This window comes from Populus euphratica, unplaced genomic scaffold, assembly GCF_000495115.2.
Source record: "Populus euphratica unplaced genomic scaffold, PopEup_1.0 scaffold89.1, whole genome shotgun sequence".
Lineage (NCBI taxonomy): Eukaryota > Viridiplantae > Streptophyta > Magnoliopsida > Malpighiales > Salicaceae > Populus > Populus euphratica.
Genome location: NW_011499970.1, coordinates 135,117 through 150,228, shown reverse-complemented (window position 1 = coordinate 150,228; position 15,112 = coordinate 135,117). Strand labels below are relative to the sequence as shown.

Sequence of the window (15,112 nt, the reverse complement as noted above, 5' to 3'; positions counted from 1 at the left end):
GGTTAAGCATGGTTTTTCTTTTATTTTTTAATGGCATGAAACGTTTTGGGTTTTCAACTTTGTTCCCCAACTAAACTTTTGTTTCAATTTAGTCCTTTTGATGTTCATTTTATTTTATAGATAAAACGAGTAAAAAAAAGAAAAATAAAGTGCACGCCAAGTAATCATAAATTTAATGCCCCACATTCATGGATAAATTCCCGCTATGTTTGCGTATAAGTTGAAGTTTAAAATTGTACTAATTCAACGTAATTATATTATTTAGTGAGACTAAAACTTGCATTTTAAATTCAAAAATCTTTTTTTCAATATATAAACCAAGAATGATACATTTTTTCTATTGGGAGGCTAATTGTTTTTTACTTAGTATTTGATTATTGTGGTGTGATAAAAAAGATTAAAATATAAAAATAAAAGTGATATTTATCTGATATACTTTATGTTTTATAAATATATAAATTTATTTTAAAATTATACCGAAAATATATTTATTTTATATATCTATTTTCATCTCTTCAATTAAATATGTTTATGTTTTTATTATTTTTTTCTTTTTTGTTATGAAATAATAAACAAATGTTATTTTAAAGCAATGACTTCTATAAGTTTATTCAAAAATTATAAATTAAATCTCATACTTTTTATTTGATTGATATAACAATTTTCAAAAATTAATTATCAGATACAATACCTTTTAGAGTTATTCATGGATATTATTTTTCATATAAAAGAAAAGGCACTGCTCTTCATATAATTTGAACAACTCATTTTAGATTATCATATGTCCAATTAAGTTGCAAGATTTAGAGGTATTTGTACAGGTGATAATAATTGATTTTTTAAAATTTTTATTTTATAAATCTGAATTTTATATTAATATATTAAAACAATGTAAAAAATAATTTAAAGTGAAAAAAAATAAAAATTCTGGTTGAATCCTATCTCAAACACTTTTTAAAATAAAATTTTAAAGCTTGTTTATTTTTATATTTCAAAAACATTTTAAAAAAATTAATTTTATGTTATTTTTTCTCTATTTCAAAATTATTTTTTATGTTTTTATATTATTTTTATATACTAATATTTAAAAATTTTAAAAATTTAAAACTATTATTTTAATATAATATCAAATAAAAAATAATTTTATAAGTAATCACACCAATTGTTATGTTTAATACTGAGAGCATGTTTGAGAATGCACTGCAAATTATGTTTTTAAAAAATTTAATTTTTTTTGTTAAAATTTAATATATTTTAAGTTGTGTTTTATCTAACCTGGTTGAAACTAAAAACACTCTTTCTTGATTTATTTTGAAAAAACAAAAAGATATTATTATAATAACAACTAAATTATTTTTGTTCAAAACAAGAATTTAAATTGTACATTTATGGTTGTGATTGTAAGAACAACATGGTGTATTGAATAATGATTTGTTAATTAATGAATATAATTATAAATTTAAGAAACATTCTGGACAATAAAAATCATTTTACATATCACGAAAATAGAAAACAAAATGAAATTGCTGGTTTTTGAGGCTGTATATGTTTTTTCCACATATGTTTTTTTTTTTGCATGGAAATTCAACTAAAAAGGATGTACATCTTTTTTTTTTTTGTGATTTATATGGGATGTTCGGGTCAGTTTACGCACATCACGACTAATTCTTCTTGGAATTATATAAGGTTATATAGCAGCGTAATATATCACCCTTGACCTTCGAAAATCCTAATCTTGAGATTATGGCCCCAGTACATTGTCAACCATTTAAAGGTGACAACATTTATTATGTAGTAGTTATAATATATTGTTTGGTTATAAAATTGGTCATAATTTTTATATGTGATCGTATTATTATTTGTGTTCAAAATGCTATTTTGTTAAAGATAAAATTGCATATTACTCATTATATTTCTATAACACAGCCTCTCTTTATCTATTTAATGAGTGACCCTACCATTATATCATTGACCGACATTTCATATATTTTTATATAGTTATATTATTTGTTTTTTTAATTATTTATTAATCCTCGTAAATCTTAATTCTCGAGCCATTTATAACTTCCTATCTCATTTTTGAATTTTCTTTTCGTTTCTGGTTCAATGTATTTGATCTCTATTTTTTTCACTTTCAGCTCTATTATAATTATATATTATTTTGTATACTGTGATTTTAGTTTTAAAATCTTTAGATTTTTTTAGCCAGACCGATTTAGTTTAAAATTAAATATATTAAATCAAATCTAACTTAGTAAAAAATAAAATTCAATTATTATTTTTATTTTTAATTATATTTTATTTAAAAAACTAGTGTTTTTAAGTTAAAAATAGAGACACTCTCTCTACTGTTCTAGCCAGAATGAATCCGATCCAAAACTAAATGCATTGTACCGGGTCCGACTCGATAAAAAAAATTAATTTTTATTTTTATTTGTTTTTTATTTGAAAAACTAGTGTTTAATATTATTTAATAATACTACATAAATTAGACGGAGATCGCTTGATGATGTAATATTTGCATTAAAAACTATCAATCAATCAATCAAAATATATATAACCTTAATTAATTTTATTTTTTTTAACTAAATACATTAAATTATTTTTTGTTCAACTTTAATTTTAACTAAATATATAAATACCAAATCAACCTCAACTAAAAGTGTTTTATATAAAATAATTTTATAAAAATTATAACCATAAAAGCTATTATAATACTATACACCTTTATATTTTAACTTGTTTAAATACTTTAAACACAATTGATGCAGTGTGGTTAAAATTATATTTTATAATAATTTTAATTTTAAATGTATTTTGTTAGTTAACATGCATCAAAGTGTTGCCTAGTTTCAAATGAAAATCTTATTTTGAAATCCTAGTTACCAAAAAGCGATGCAAAAGCTATTGCAATGATAAACACACACTAAAATGCTTGAAAGTATAGTAATTTTTGTTTTTAAGTCTATTTTTCATGAAAAAATATTAAATTTATAATTTCTAATATTTTATAATTATTTTAATATATTAATATTCAAAATAAAAAAAACTATCTTAATATATTTACAAATAAAAAAATACTTAATATCATAATATCACCCACAAATTAAGTATATGAAATGCTGTCTAGCGGGCGCATGTTAGATTTTTCATTTAAGAAAAAGGGTAGAAAAATCAAACAAGGGAATTTTATGTGATTGTGATCGAACCCTAGGTCCCTTTTGCTTGGACTTTGGGTGAGATTGAAACAAGTTGCAAAGGAAGTTGATTGCTCTTCGGACGCCTCGAGTGGAGATATTTAATGGTCACGATGGTCATTTGCTATCATATCACGTCATTATTATCTTAATTTCTCCCGTAAATCTTCTCGTGGCACCTTTACAAGCCCTTACTTGTTGGAGGTGGGACAAGATCGGAAGGTAATATTTGCCGGTTTTTTTACTTTAAATTTAATTATTTTGATAAGTTATATTAAAAATAATTTTTTAAAAAATAATAACAATTATACTTTTAAATACCACCATCTTGGCCATGAAAAATCACGTGACGCCCATGATTAGACCCTCTCGAGACTCACTTTGCTACGGGCCCAGGACGAGCCTCGTCCATGCACTTCCTCGAACTCCAGTGGTTTTCCTGTACTTGATAAACCCGACCGACCTCTGCTGGGTGTACTTGAAAATCTACAACTCAGAACATCATCTAGAATAAATTCCAAATTAAGTTTTTTTTTAAATATCTAATACAGTTGATTTATCCACAGGCAGCTCCATTTGCGTCGATATCAAGTATTCTTTTTATTTTTAACTTATAGATGCTGATAAAATTGTAAAAATTTAGCATTAAAGAGTTTGTGTTTTTTTTTATGGTTTTAGGTTTAATTTCTTTGTTGTTTACACGATTGCTAATGAAAGTTTATATAAAGATTTATATAATTATTAATTTTAAAATCCGTGAAATTAATTATGATATGCACAAGCTGATTTATATAATTATATTAATCTAAATTTTTTTTTTTTTCTAAAAAAATATCTTATTTTAATAAAAAAATCTTAAGGTAACTCAATTATCCAAATTGTTTTCAAGTTACCCCAATCGGGTTTGATGTGTATGAGATGTGAAACGTCCATCATGGTGGCATAGAGGCAGACAAGTGTATACCAGCTTTGCTGCATCATTGACTTGTGGGCAAATTAATAATTCGAGTCTGAATCATCCAGCAGGAAACCTCCAGATACATATGGATGTGGGGGCACAGACATCATTCTTGACTTAGTCCGTTTAGAGATATATATATATGTATTCTTTTTAAAGTGAGTGTTACTTATAAATATATTAAAATAATATATATTTTTTATTTTTTAAAAATTATTTTTATATTAATATATTAAAATAATTTAAAAATATATTTTCAAAACATTTTTTTCTAAAATATTACCACATTTTTTTAAAAAAAATAGTTGTTGAATCTAATTTTTTTTTATAAATATTAATTATTAATATTTTTTTTAAATTCAAGAAAATTCTATTTTTCATAAAGTGTATTTTATAAAACTAAGTGAGGGAGTAAAATTCCAGTTATCTCAAGTTTTTACACAAAAATACATAATCTCAAACCCTTTATTGTCACTATATCCCTTAAAAATAATAATTAAAAAAAATATCAGATTAATAAAAAAAATAATTAATCAATTATTCAATCCATAAACATCACTACCAAACTAAATATATTGTTTGCAAGGAGGGGTGAGCACTGAGCACACTTGCTTTTGATCGCATTCTAGACGAATCTACTTGAGTTCTCTCTCACTCCCCTCTCACTGAGCACTGTCTCGTTTTTTTCGCTCAAATTAGACTAAAAAATATTTTTTTTTCAAATTTTCTTTATTTTTTCTGTCATTTTAACATTAACCATAGCTTTTGAGAAGGAATTTTTTTTAGCTATGGGAATTAGGGCTATATCCAGCTTATTTTTTAAAACATTTTTCATTTGACATTTAGAATTTATCATACACGATTCAGAGTGGCTGAGCACACTGGACAAGATAAGGCTATAACGAAGTGTTTCTACAGAATTTCAGTATTTTGACCTGGTATCTGGTATAAATTTAGCAGAATTCACTTAAAACACAGCAGGAATGCTACATCTCAAGGGACAGGATATATAAACTAGATATGTTTGAAACACTTACAATCATATTCACTATGTAAATGAAGATAAAATACATCTTCAAAGTAGCGAAGGAAAAAAAAAGTTGGTGAGAGGAGGCGTCTCTGGTGCACCTAGGGAATGATGCCGAGGACAAGTCCTGAGACATGATACAATGCAGTGGCTTTGAAACTGCCCCCGCAATGTAGACTGTTTAAGTTAAGGTAAGAGTGAAGAAAACTATCTGCCATCATTGGTCATCAACTGTGAAAAAACTTGGCTGTTTTTAATCTCTGAGGTACCATCACCACTGTCTGTTTCAGTCTCAGAGTCATTTGATGGATCTTGGGGAGCTATTCTAGGTGATGGGAGCTCCGGTGCATTCACATTGCTGTCTTCGCGTGGTTCTCTTGATGGTTCAGAATCAGATTCTTGAAGCTGAAATGCGTGCTCCAAATTCCATAATACATCGCCCATGCTTGGCCTATCGACACCATAGTCAGCCACACATTTCTCTGCTGTCTCTCCAAATTTCTTCAAAGAATTTTGCTTTATCTGTCCCGCGAGATGAGGATCGATAATTTGATCGAGCATGCCCCTCTTCTGCCATTGCATTGCCCATTCTGCTAAATTCACCTGCTCCGTAGCAAGTAAGGGATCAACTGCAGGCCTCGCACAAAGAACTTCCAAAAGCACCACTCCAAATGAATAAACATCTGATTTGTCAGTAAGCTGCTGTCTTCGGAAGTACTCTGGATCAAGATATCCAAAACTGCCTTTTACACCAGTACTTACATGAGTCTCGTCCAGACATGGGCCTGATCGTGAAAGACCGAAATCAGCAACCTTGGATGCGTAATTTTCATCTAGCAAAATATTTGTAGACTTGATGTCACGATGGATAATGCCTCGAGCAGAACCTGTATGCAGGTAGTGAATTCCTCTTGCTGCACCAACGCAAATTTCAAGCCTTTGCTTCCAGGACAGATGAGAACATCCCGGGCCATACAAGTGTTCCTTCAATGGACCTTTTTCCATGTACTCATAGACAAGGATCATTTCTGACTGTTCTTCACAATACCCAATGAGGGAAACAAGATGGTGGTGGCGTATCTTCGACAAAACTGTTATTTCAGTTTGGAATTCAGGGAGCCCTTGCCTGGATCCTGGCGCACCCCTCTTTACAGCAACCTTTGTGTTGTCTTTAAGAACACCTTTGAAAACAGTACCAAATCCCCCCGAACCAATTTTCAGACTGTTATCAAAATTGTTGGTCGCCAACTGTATGTCAGCAAAAGGGATCTTCAAGCTGCGATATTCATTCACAGTCACTTCTGACATTCTACCATGAGTACTACCTCCATATACACATAAAGTTGCCCAACCTGCACTTTCTAATCGTCTTGGTTTGGGTTTCTTCTTCTTGCATTTACAAGAAAGTGTTACTACAAAGACAATCAAACACAGAACAACAAAGCCTCCTATACTCGAACCCACCGCAATCCAAACAGCTCTCTTCTTGGGACCACTTTGTGAACCAGAAGGATTTATCATCTTCATGATCTCCACCCCATTCAAAATAGCATTGACTCTCAAAAGACCACTAATGGCCGAAGGTCCAACACTAACACGCACAGCCCCTAAATCATTAGAATCCACAATATAGTCTACATACATTGGAGATGAAAGTACATGGAATGTAAGGGATGACAAATCAAAATCACTTTCCGCGGAGTACTCGTTTAGGTACACATCAAAGTACAACTGATTAAGTGAAGCACTGACAATATCACAGAAATGTAATCGAACCAAGTGCCGAACCCCGACAGATCCCACTGGAAAATCCCATGTGATGTTAAATCTCGACTGAATTGAGTTATTATCCTTATTCAACTGCTGTGCAGTCATATATACATTTTCAGGCGCAATCTCCCTACTAGCACCCCCAATCTGATAATTAGGAGCACTAGCAGTAACTGCACGTTTCGCAGCAGATTTCAAAACAAGAAAGTCCTCATCAGGAATCCAAGTTCTCCACACAGTATCATTAAAAGGCACCAATTTTGAACCTCCAACATTAATCCTATGAATTGTCTCTAAAACGTGTGAAGAAAGATTCTTGTACACTTCAATTCCATTAGCACTAACCAATTTAGCTCCCTCATCAAGAATAAAATCCTTAGGAGCTGAAAACACTTCAATTGCATTCACAAATCCAAAACTTGATTTACAAACAGGACTAAACAAAATTTCAAGAGCATTACTATCAACTCTAAATACGTACTCTTTAAGCACAACAACTTTGGTACTAAAATCACTCAACAACAAATTCCCATTAACTAAAACACTAAACTTTGCGGTAGATAAATCAAAGCCTTGCGCTTTAAACGGAGAGAAATGTAAACGTACAAAGTGGGTCCGGTTTCTCTCAACACTGAACTTGTAGCTTGAAGCAGTAGTGAAAACTCTAGCTGTGTTGTACAAAGTTGGTGAATTTGGAGATGGGTTTTGGTTCTTGGGTGAAATGGACTGGCCTTTAGAGGGAAAGATTGAACCTTGTGAAGTGGAATCAGCTCCAAAAATTCTGCTATCTGTAGGAATGAAAGAGGTGTTGGTGTTTGAACCACAGTTGATAAGGTAGTTATCCGTAGGAGTGAAAGAGGTGGAGAAGGAGACGGGAGAGAGCATTGTCAGGGAGAGCAAAAGAAGTGTTTTGGTTTCCATTGAAGCAGGTTTTTTGAGGTTTCATCAAGAGAGATAAAAGGGAGGGCTTTTAAGACATGGAAAGCAATACATGATTATGGTGAAGTGTTGAAGATAGGTGTGCTTGTGCAAGAACAGGATCAGTTGAAATTTGACTTTTGAAATTAGTCTCTAAATCAAGTTTGACAACTACGAGAAAAAGAAAGCTAATTTCACTTTATTTTTGTGTTACTTGGAGGTGCTGCTACCCAATTTTTCATTTCCAGAATCTAAACATTAACACAACAAAAACTTTGAGAGCTTTCTATTAATCCATTAAAAAGCATTTTTAATTCACCTGCTAGCAATGACATAGTTTTGCAGTGATGACTTGGAGTCCACTAGCTTCACAAAGTGGGCGACAGATTTCATCGATTCATTTTGCATTCCTATATCATACAGTAATTTAGAAAACCCTAATTCTTAACACTAAAGGATCAGTTGACAAATTGAATTCTCAAGTGTTTATCATTCATCTCGGCCAAACCCCAAAGTTTCCTGCACAGTTTCACCACACATGCCATAGCAACCAGCCCCTCCGCCATAAATTTAAGCTAGGGCGGAAAAAGATGTAGTCATGTAGTTGTCAAAGAAGACACAAAATTTCCTCACCCTTTAACAAAGGGGTAATTTCCTCACCCTTTAACAAAGGGGTACCGTGCAATCAATTGCCATTATTATTGTCTTGATAGCTCTGGCCCCTGGATGCTCCATCAGCTTGTGGGTTTAGTGGCATCACCACTGTTAAGCAGATGGATGGGCGGTGTATTGCCTTGGTGGGCAAAATTTCTTTGAATTTGCTTTGCTTGGTGGATGTCATTTTCATGCATGTGTTACATGAATGAGCTGTAACCCTAATCATGATTCCATGAATTTTACCTCGAAGAGATGTGAGTTCTGCTGTTTTCATTATCTCTTAAAAGAATCCAAACACATTGAAGGAAACTGATTGAAAGAAGTGTTTCATGGTAAAGTCATGATGAGAAAATATATTTAAAGGCATCGGAGAAAGAATGAGAAGATACATTATTAGCTAATCAAATCTATAATGAAAAGCTTAATTCAACTACATTAATGTGTTAGTCCTTTTGATTAAAGATTATGTCATCTTAATTTCCCAGATGAAAGAGCCCTTCATGAATTTATTGGCCCAAAAAGACTAAGTGGGCTGCATTGGGGAGATCTGATGAGGTGGGCTTCGCCAGAATATCTGGTCTCATGAATTGGAGCTCCATTAATAACCACGAAAGAGCATTACTCTCTCATCTTTAATCCATTATGAACAGAACATTAAAAAAACAAAGAAAATCAAAATTCAATTAAGATTTCCGAGACTTAAAAATTAAAACAATGCACTTTTATTGGATTTGTTGGGTATATAAATCTATTATTTTTATTTAAAATTACATTGTTTTAACTTTTTATTTAGTTTAGATTGAGTTTCATAAAATTAATTATATCAACTTGATAAATAGCTTAGGTTTAATCAAGTAAATATTAAAATTAATTAAAATTAAAAGTTGGATTGACTTGAATTATGAGTTTGGAATTTATTAAATCAACATATGATGTCGTATTGCGCTTAATATCCATCTTAATAATAATAATAATAATAATAAAGGACGAGTAGTATTGTTTTTTCCTCATTATTTTAAAACATGATTTTATTTTATTTTATATTAGCAGGTTAATATATAATTTAGATATGACCAGGTTGAAAATCTAGGTTGATTTATAACTTGATTAACACGAAAAACCCAATAAAAAATTATTAAAATTAATTAATTTTTTTTATATATAATATATATAAAAAATTATTAAAATTAATTAATTTTTTTATATAATATATAGTTTTTTTAAATAAAAATTTAGTTGAATCAAATTAACTTGCGTAAAAATCTATGCTTTTTTAAAGGTAAAAAACTCTACCTACTACGGCGTCGTTTTTGTAGGCCCTTGAGTCTTGAATAAAACCGACGCTAGAAATCTACTTTTCAGCGATGATCAACACTTTTATGCACAATACAAAACCCCCCCCCCCCCCCTCAATTCTTTTCTCACTGTAAGTAATCAAAACAAAATCTTTTCTTGATTTTGATTTTTAATTTCCAATTTCTAGAGTTTTTCTTTATTAACCTTTTTCTTTAATCTCCCCAATCTAATAAGCCATTCAATATAATTTCATAATTCAGCTTCGATATGCATAAATTTCGTTGCTTTATACCGATAAGTATTGAAAATGCATAGTCAATAGTTAATGTTGGGGTATGGGTTTTGTTTTGTTATTATAATGCAGGTATTTTGATGCTGGAAATCTCTTAAAGTTCCTTGCTTGAATCCCATTATGGTAAAGGAATTCACTTTTCAATTATTAATTTTTTATTATTATGTGTTTATTGCTTTGTGTTTTTTAAGATTTTTAAATGTTTATCAAATTGACGCTGCTTATGTTAGTCCCAGTAGTCACTGATCACGTTGATTAAACTTGGAGATTAATTTGTATCCTACACGGACGTGTGTTGTGTTCGACAAGCATATCCATGTCGGACTTCGTTATTTTCCGACATTTTACTTTGATTTGAAATGTCCAAGTGGTGGTGCCTGTGTTCGAGTATCTAGAATCTTGCACAGGTGTTCCACGGTAAAGTGAGTAGCTTGAGTAATACACAGAACATTAGGTAGGTTGGTTGTTGAAGGCAAGGTCGAGTATTTGGTTGTTTGAGACCATGTGGCCGGAAAACAAACCTTTGCTGGTCTGCGCTTGGGAATGGATGAGTTTATTGGAATTTTAATGAGAGTATTTAATTGTGTATTTGGAAGTTTTGATATAGTCGTTTAACTCTGAATGTTTTTAAAACCGCCTTTTGTTTTTAATCTTGATCATAAAAAATGAAACACGAGTAAACAGTTATACAGAAATGCTAGACCATGTTTTACTTTCGGAGAACATGTTGCTTGGACTTGGGACATCTGTATCTAATACAAGTTCATGTTCAACGTGGATACTTGTGTCGGAATCAGTTGCTATTCAGAACTTCCTTAAACTTTTTTTGTTTATATTAAATGTTTAAGTGTCATAACCCATGCCTAGTTATTTGACACGGGTGTTCTTGGGGGTAAAGAAAGAGTCAGAGTATCTTATGCAACATTGGGTGGCTTGTTGATACCAAAGCTCTCTTTCTCTGTCTCACAAGTGAGAACGGGCTGAGTTTTTTGAAGACATTGTTAGAGGCATTTTACCAGGGAATTGGAGGTTTTGATATGCTCAACATATGAATGTCTTGCCAAATGGGTTTCTGACCAGTATCTCAACATGTCTTGTTTGATTTGGTCCTCATGTTCAAATGCTCAACATTTTTCATAACACTGAGGAAGTTTGAGCTTAAGTTCAATCTTGGTGTGATGTTTTATTTCTATGTCTTGTTTGATTTGGTCCTCATGTTCACATGCTCAACATTTTTCATAACACCGAGGAAGTTTGAGCTTAAGTTCAATCTCGGTGTGATGTTTTATTTCATTCATGATGCATAATGGGATGATGGTTTTCTGGGTGTGATAATTGGATGCAGGATCCTAATTTTTTCATCGATGAGAAGGCTGAAAGTAGAGTTTATATCGGTAACCTTGACTTGAGAATAACAGAGTAAGTAAATGTATGAAAGTTGAATTCTTAATTTTTTAATTTTCTGGTGCGAGTGTCAGCATAAATTCATATTATCATGTTTTGCCCATTTCATTAACGCTACATCTTCTTCAGGGCTGCTCTGATTAAGATGTTTACTCCTTATGGCAAGATTTTATCCGAAGAATTTCTATGGCATACTCGTGGACCAAAACGTGGAGAGCCAAGGGGCTTTGCTTTTATCCAGTTTAGCACTAAAGAGGTAAGCTGTATGCTTCTTTTGCATTTTTACCAAGGCAAACTCCTGATTTCCACATTTAAAGTGAGTATGCAGGAAGCTAAACTGGCCAAGGAGAAGATGCATGGGAGGTTGGCTTGTGGCCGCCCTTTGGTTGTTCGTCTTGCCAGTGAGAAATACTTGGATGAAGCAGCACAAGATTCTTCCACAGCACTTGGTGAGGCGAAGAAAGCTGGCCTTACTGGTAGCACTTTAGGGAAGACAAGTCGTAGTGCCAAGATAGCTGCAATAAAGAACAAATTGAGAGCCTTGGAAGAAGAGGGCCCGAGTATGAAGAAGCAGAAGCAAGCTGACAGTGACTCTTGTAAGGATAGTCTTGACCACTCACAAGACAAGGGATAGGTGCTGAGGAGAACTTTGGAAACTAAAGGGTTTCAAAACCCATGTACTGTTTCTTGGAATATACTCAGTATGGTTTTAACCTTAGGATTATTTTGATACATAACATCGTGGGAAAATCATCTGCTGTGGGTTTCAATTGCTTGAGTTTTGTGCATAACCTTCTGGCTTGGTTACTCGTATCAAAATTGTGCTGCAAACATTTCTAGGACTCTGAAAATTAAATTTATCCTATAGATTCTCATACCCCTTTGAAATGAAATTAGAGGCATTTTACCAGGGAATTGGAGGTTTTGATATGGTCAACATATGAATGTCTTGCCAAATGGGTTTCTGACCAGTATCTCAACATGTCTTGTTTGATTTGGTCCTCATGTTCAAATGCTCAACATTTTTCATAACACTGAGGAAGTTTGAGCTTAAGTTCAATCTTGGTGTGATGTTTTATTTCTTTCATGATGCATAATGGGATGATGGTTTTCTGGGTGTGATAATTGGATGCAGGATCCTAATTTTTTCATCGATGAGAAGGCTGAAAGTAGAGTTTATATCGGTAACCTTGACTTGAGAATAACAGAGTAAGTAAATTTATGGAAGTTGAATTCTTAATTTTTTAATTTTCTGGTGCGAGTGTCAGCATAAATTCATATTATCATGTTTTGCCCATTTCATTAACGCTACATCTTCTTCAGGGCTGCTCTGATTAAGATGTTTACTCCTTATGGCAAGATTTTATCCGAAGAATTTCTATGGCATACTCGTGGACCAAAACGTGGAGAGCCAAGGGGCTTTGCTTTTATCCAGTTTAGCACTAAAGAGGTAAGCTGTATGCTTCTTTTGCATTTTTACCAAGGCAAACTCCTGATTTCCACATTTAAAGTGAGTATGCAGGAAGCTAAACTGGCCAAGGAGAAGATGCATGGGAGGTTGGCTTGTGGCCGCCCTTTGGTTGTTCGTCTTGCCAGTGAGAAATACTTGGATGAAGCAGCACAAGATTCTTCCACAGCACTTGGTGAGGCAAAGAAAGCTGGCCTTACTGGTAGCACTTCAGGGAAGACAAGTCGTAGTGCCAAGATAGCTGCAATAAAGAACAAATTGAGAGCCTTGGAAGAAGAGGGCCCGAGTGTGAAGAAGCAGAAGCAAGCTGACAGTGACTCTTGTAAGGATAGTCTTGACCACTCACAAGACAAGGGATAGGTGCTGAGGAGAACTTTGGAAACTAAAGGGTTTCAAAACCCATGTACTGTTTCTTGGAATATACTCAGTATGGTTTTAACCTTAGGATTATTTTGATACATAACATCGTGGGAAAATCATCTGCTGTGGGTTTCAATTGCTTGAGTTTTGTGCATAACCTTCTGGCTTGGTTACTCGTATCAAAATTGTGCTGCAAACATTTCTAGGACTCTGAAAATTAAATTTATCCTATAGATTCTCATACCCCTTTGACATGAAAATCTGGATGGTTTGACAAGTATATATATACACACACACACACACACACACACATATATTTATATATATTGGGGAGAAATGTGTTTTTGGTGGAATGGACAATTTTATTTATCTGATTTGATGAAATCTAAAGATGACTTTGGCTGTTTTTCTTCCTCATTCTTTTTCAATGAAAGGACGATATATGGCCCAGACAACAGCTTAAAAGGAAAGAAAACACCTAGAAAAAGGATGCAATGAGATGCTCATAACGGCTCACTGCGAGTTATTCCGTGTATGTCCATTGGCTTCGTTCTTTGTGCGAAAAAGCTGACACCATCAAGTAAGCAATGCTTAGTCTTCCTGGTTTGAAATATGAGGTTTTTGTTCCTTCCTGGCTTGGTTAGCAACATTTGAATCGAACTGCTTTTGCCTTCATAATCCAGGATAATGTTGCTTTCGTGATTATCTGATTCATGGGAGGCAAATACCAAATGGTAGCTGGCTGATAATACCTTTTATGTTTGAAAGTGTTTTACCAGAACCTCACCGTACATGTTTCCTCACCTCACCTCTTCACTTACTTTTATGTAGGTTTCATCTTCCTAGCAAGTAGAGATGAAATGCAGTTTGATTTTTCCTTTGCAATACAAATGGGAATGGCTAAGTTTTTGTTTGTGCTAGCTTGCGAATAATGGAGAATTCCTCATTAGCCACTTTTTCTTGAGAATAATATGTTCTATATGTTCTACTGAGTACTGATTGTCCTCCTCTCCTTGTTTTCACATGATTTCTCATTTTAGGTTTGACATTGTAACTTTTAGTACAACCATTTTTGATTGTGTTCTTCTTGGCTTTTTCCTAAACAATTTTGTGATGCTATATATTGACGTCAAAATCCTTTTCATGTCAAGATGGATGCAGTTGTTTACCTGGCAGATGTCTATGACAAAGAGAGGTTTGAGTGAAATACTCACGTTAAATAAAATCCCAAATAAAAATCTAAATTTGAATGAAAACAATGTAATAGTAAATTATCTAAAACATTAAATTATAAAGAATAAAAAAATTATTGGGAAAGTAAGCAAAACTTACTAACAACTAAAAATAGTAAAAACTTTCGATCAAAAGTCAACTTATTAATAGAAATTAAAAATCTAAAATAATATTTAAAATAAAAGGATGAGTTTAACAAACTTAATAAGGAAATAATATTTAATATATATTTTAATTATTTATATGTATAAGGATTGAAATACACAAACACATGTATATTAAACATAATAACACGTGGTATTGGAATACATGTCAAAAATAAAATAAAACTATTGGATCAAATAATGGTTGAAATCCTAATGATTTGATAGTATATGATGTTTGTTGTTCCAATCATTGTGGGAGGATCAATCGGTCACAAGTTGATGTCTTTCTCACAAATTAGGTATATAGAATACTATGTACACATAAACCAACTATTTTTTGTTAGCATGAAGTTATTGACATGTATACCAATATCAAGATATAACAG

General features: G+C 32.3%; 3 protein-coding genes across 4 annotated transcripts; 2 read left to right on the top strand and 1 right to left on the bottom strand.

Moving 5' to 3' along the window:
• Positions 1-5,139: 5,139 nt before the first annotated feature.
• LOC105139199 (probable receptor-like protein kinase At5g24010) lies at positions 5,140-8,203 on the bottom strand. Its single transcript, XM_011045563.1, has one exon. The coding sequence runs from the start codon at positions 7,871-7,873 to the stop codon at positions 5,390-5,392; it is 2,484 nt and encodes an 827-aa protein (XP_011043865.1). The 5' UTR covers positions 7,874-8,203; the 3' UTR covers positions 5,140-5,389.
• Positions 8,204-9,933: 1,730 nt separating this feature from the next.
• LOC105139196 (probable RNA-binding protein 18) lies at positions 9,934-12,363 on the top strand. 2 transcript variants are annotated; one of them, XM_011045560.1, is made up of 5 exons: positions 9,934-9,953; positions 10,188-10,238; positions 11,461-11,534; positions 11,649-11,775; positions 11,848-12,363. In XM_011045560.1, the coding sequence occupies exons 2-5, from the start codon at positions 10,236-10,238 to the stop codon at positions 12,151-12,153; spliced, it is 510 nt and encodes a 169-aa protein (XP_011043862.1). In that variant the 5' UTR covers positions 9,934-9,953; positions 10,188-10,235; the 3' UTR covers positions 12,154-12,363. The 2 variants fall into 2 exon arrangements, with proteins under 2 accessions (XP_011043862.1, XP_011043863.1); XM_011045561.1 differs by lacking the exons at positions 9,934-9,953; positions 10,188-10,238 and having other exon boundaries at positions 11,458-11,544.
• Positions 11,078-13,557, top strand: LOC105139197 (probable RNA-binding protein 18). Its single transcript, XM_011045562.1, has 4 exons — positions 11,078-11,122; positions 12,419-12,728; positions 12,843-12,969; positions 13,042-13,557. The coding sequence occupies exons 2-4, from the start codon at positions 12,649-12,651 to the stop codon at positions 13,345-13,347; spliced, it is 513 nt and encodes a 170-aa protein (XP_011043864.1). The 5' UTR covers positions 11,078-11,122; positions 12,419-12,648; the 3' UTR covers positions 13,348-13,557.
• Positions 13,558-15,112: the final 1,555 nt, after the last annotated feature.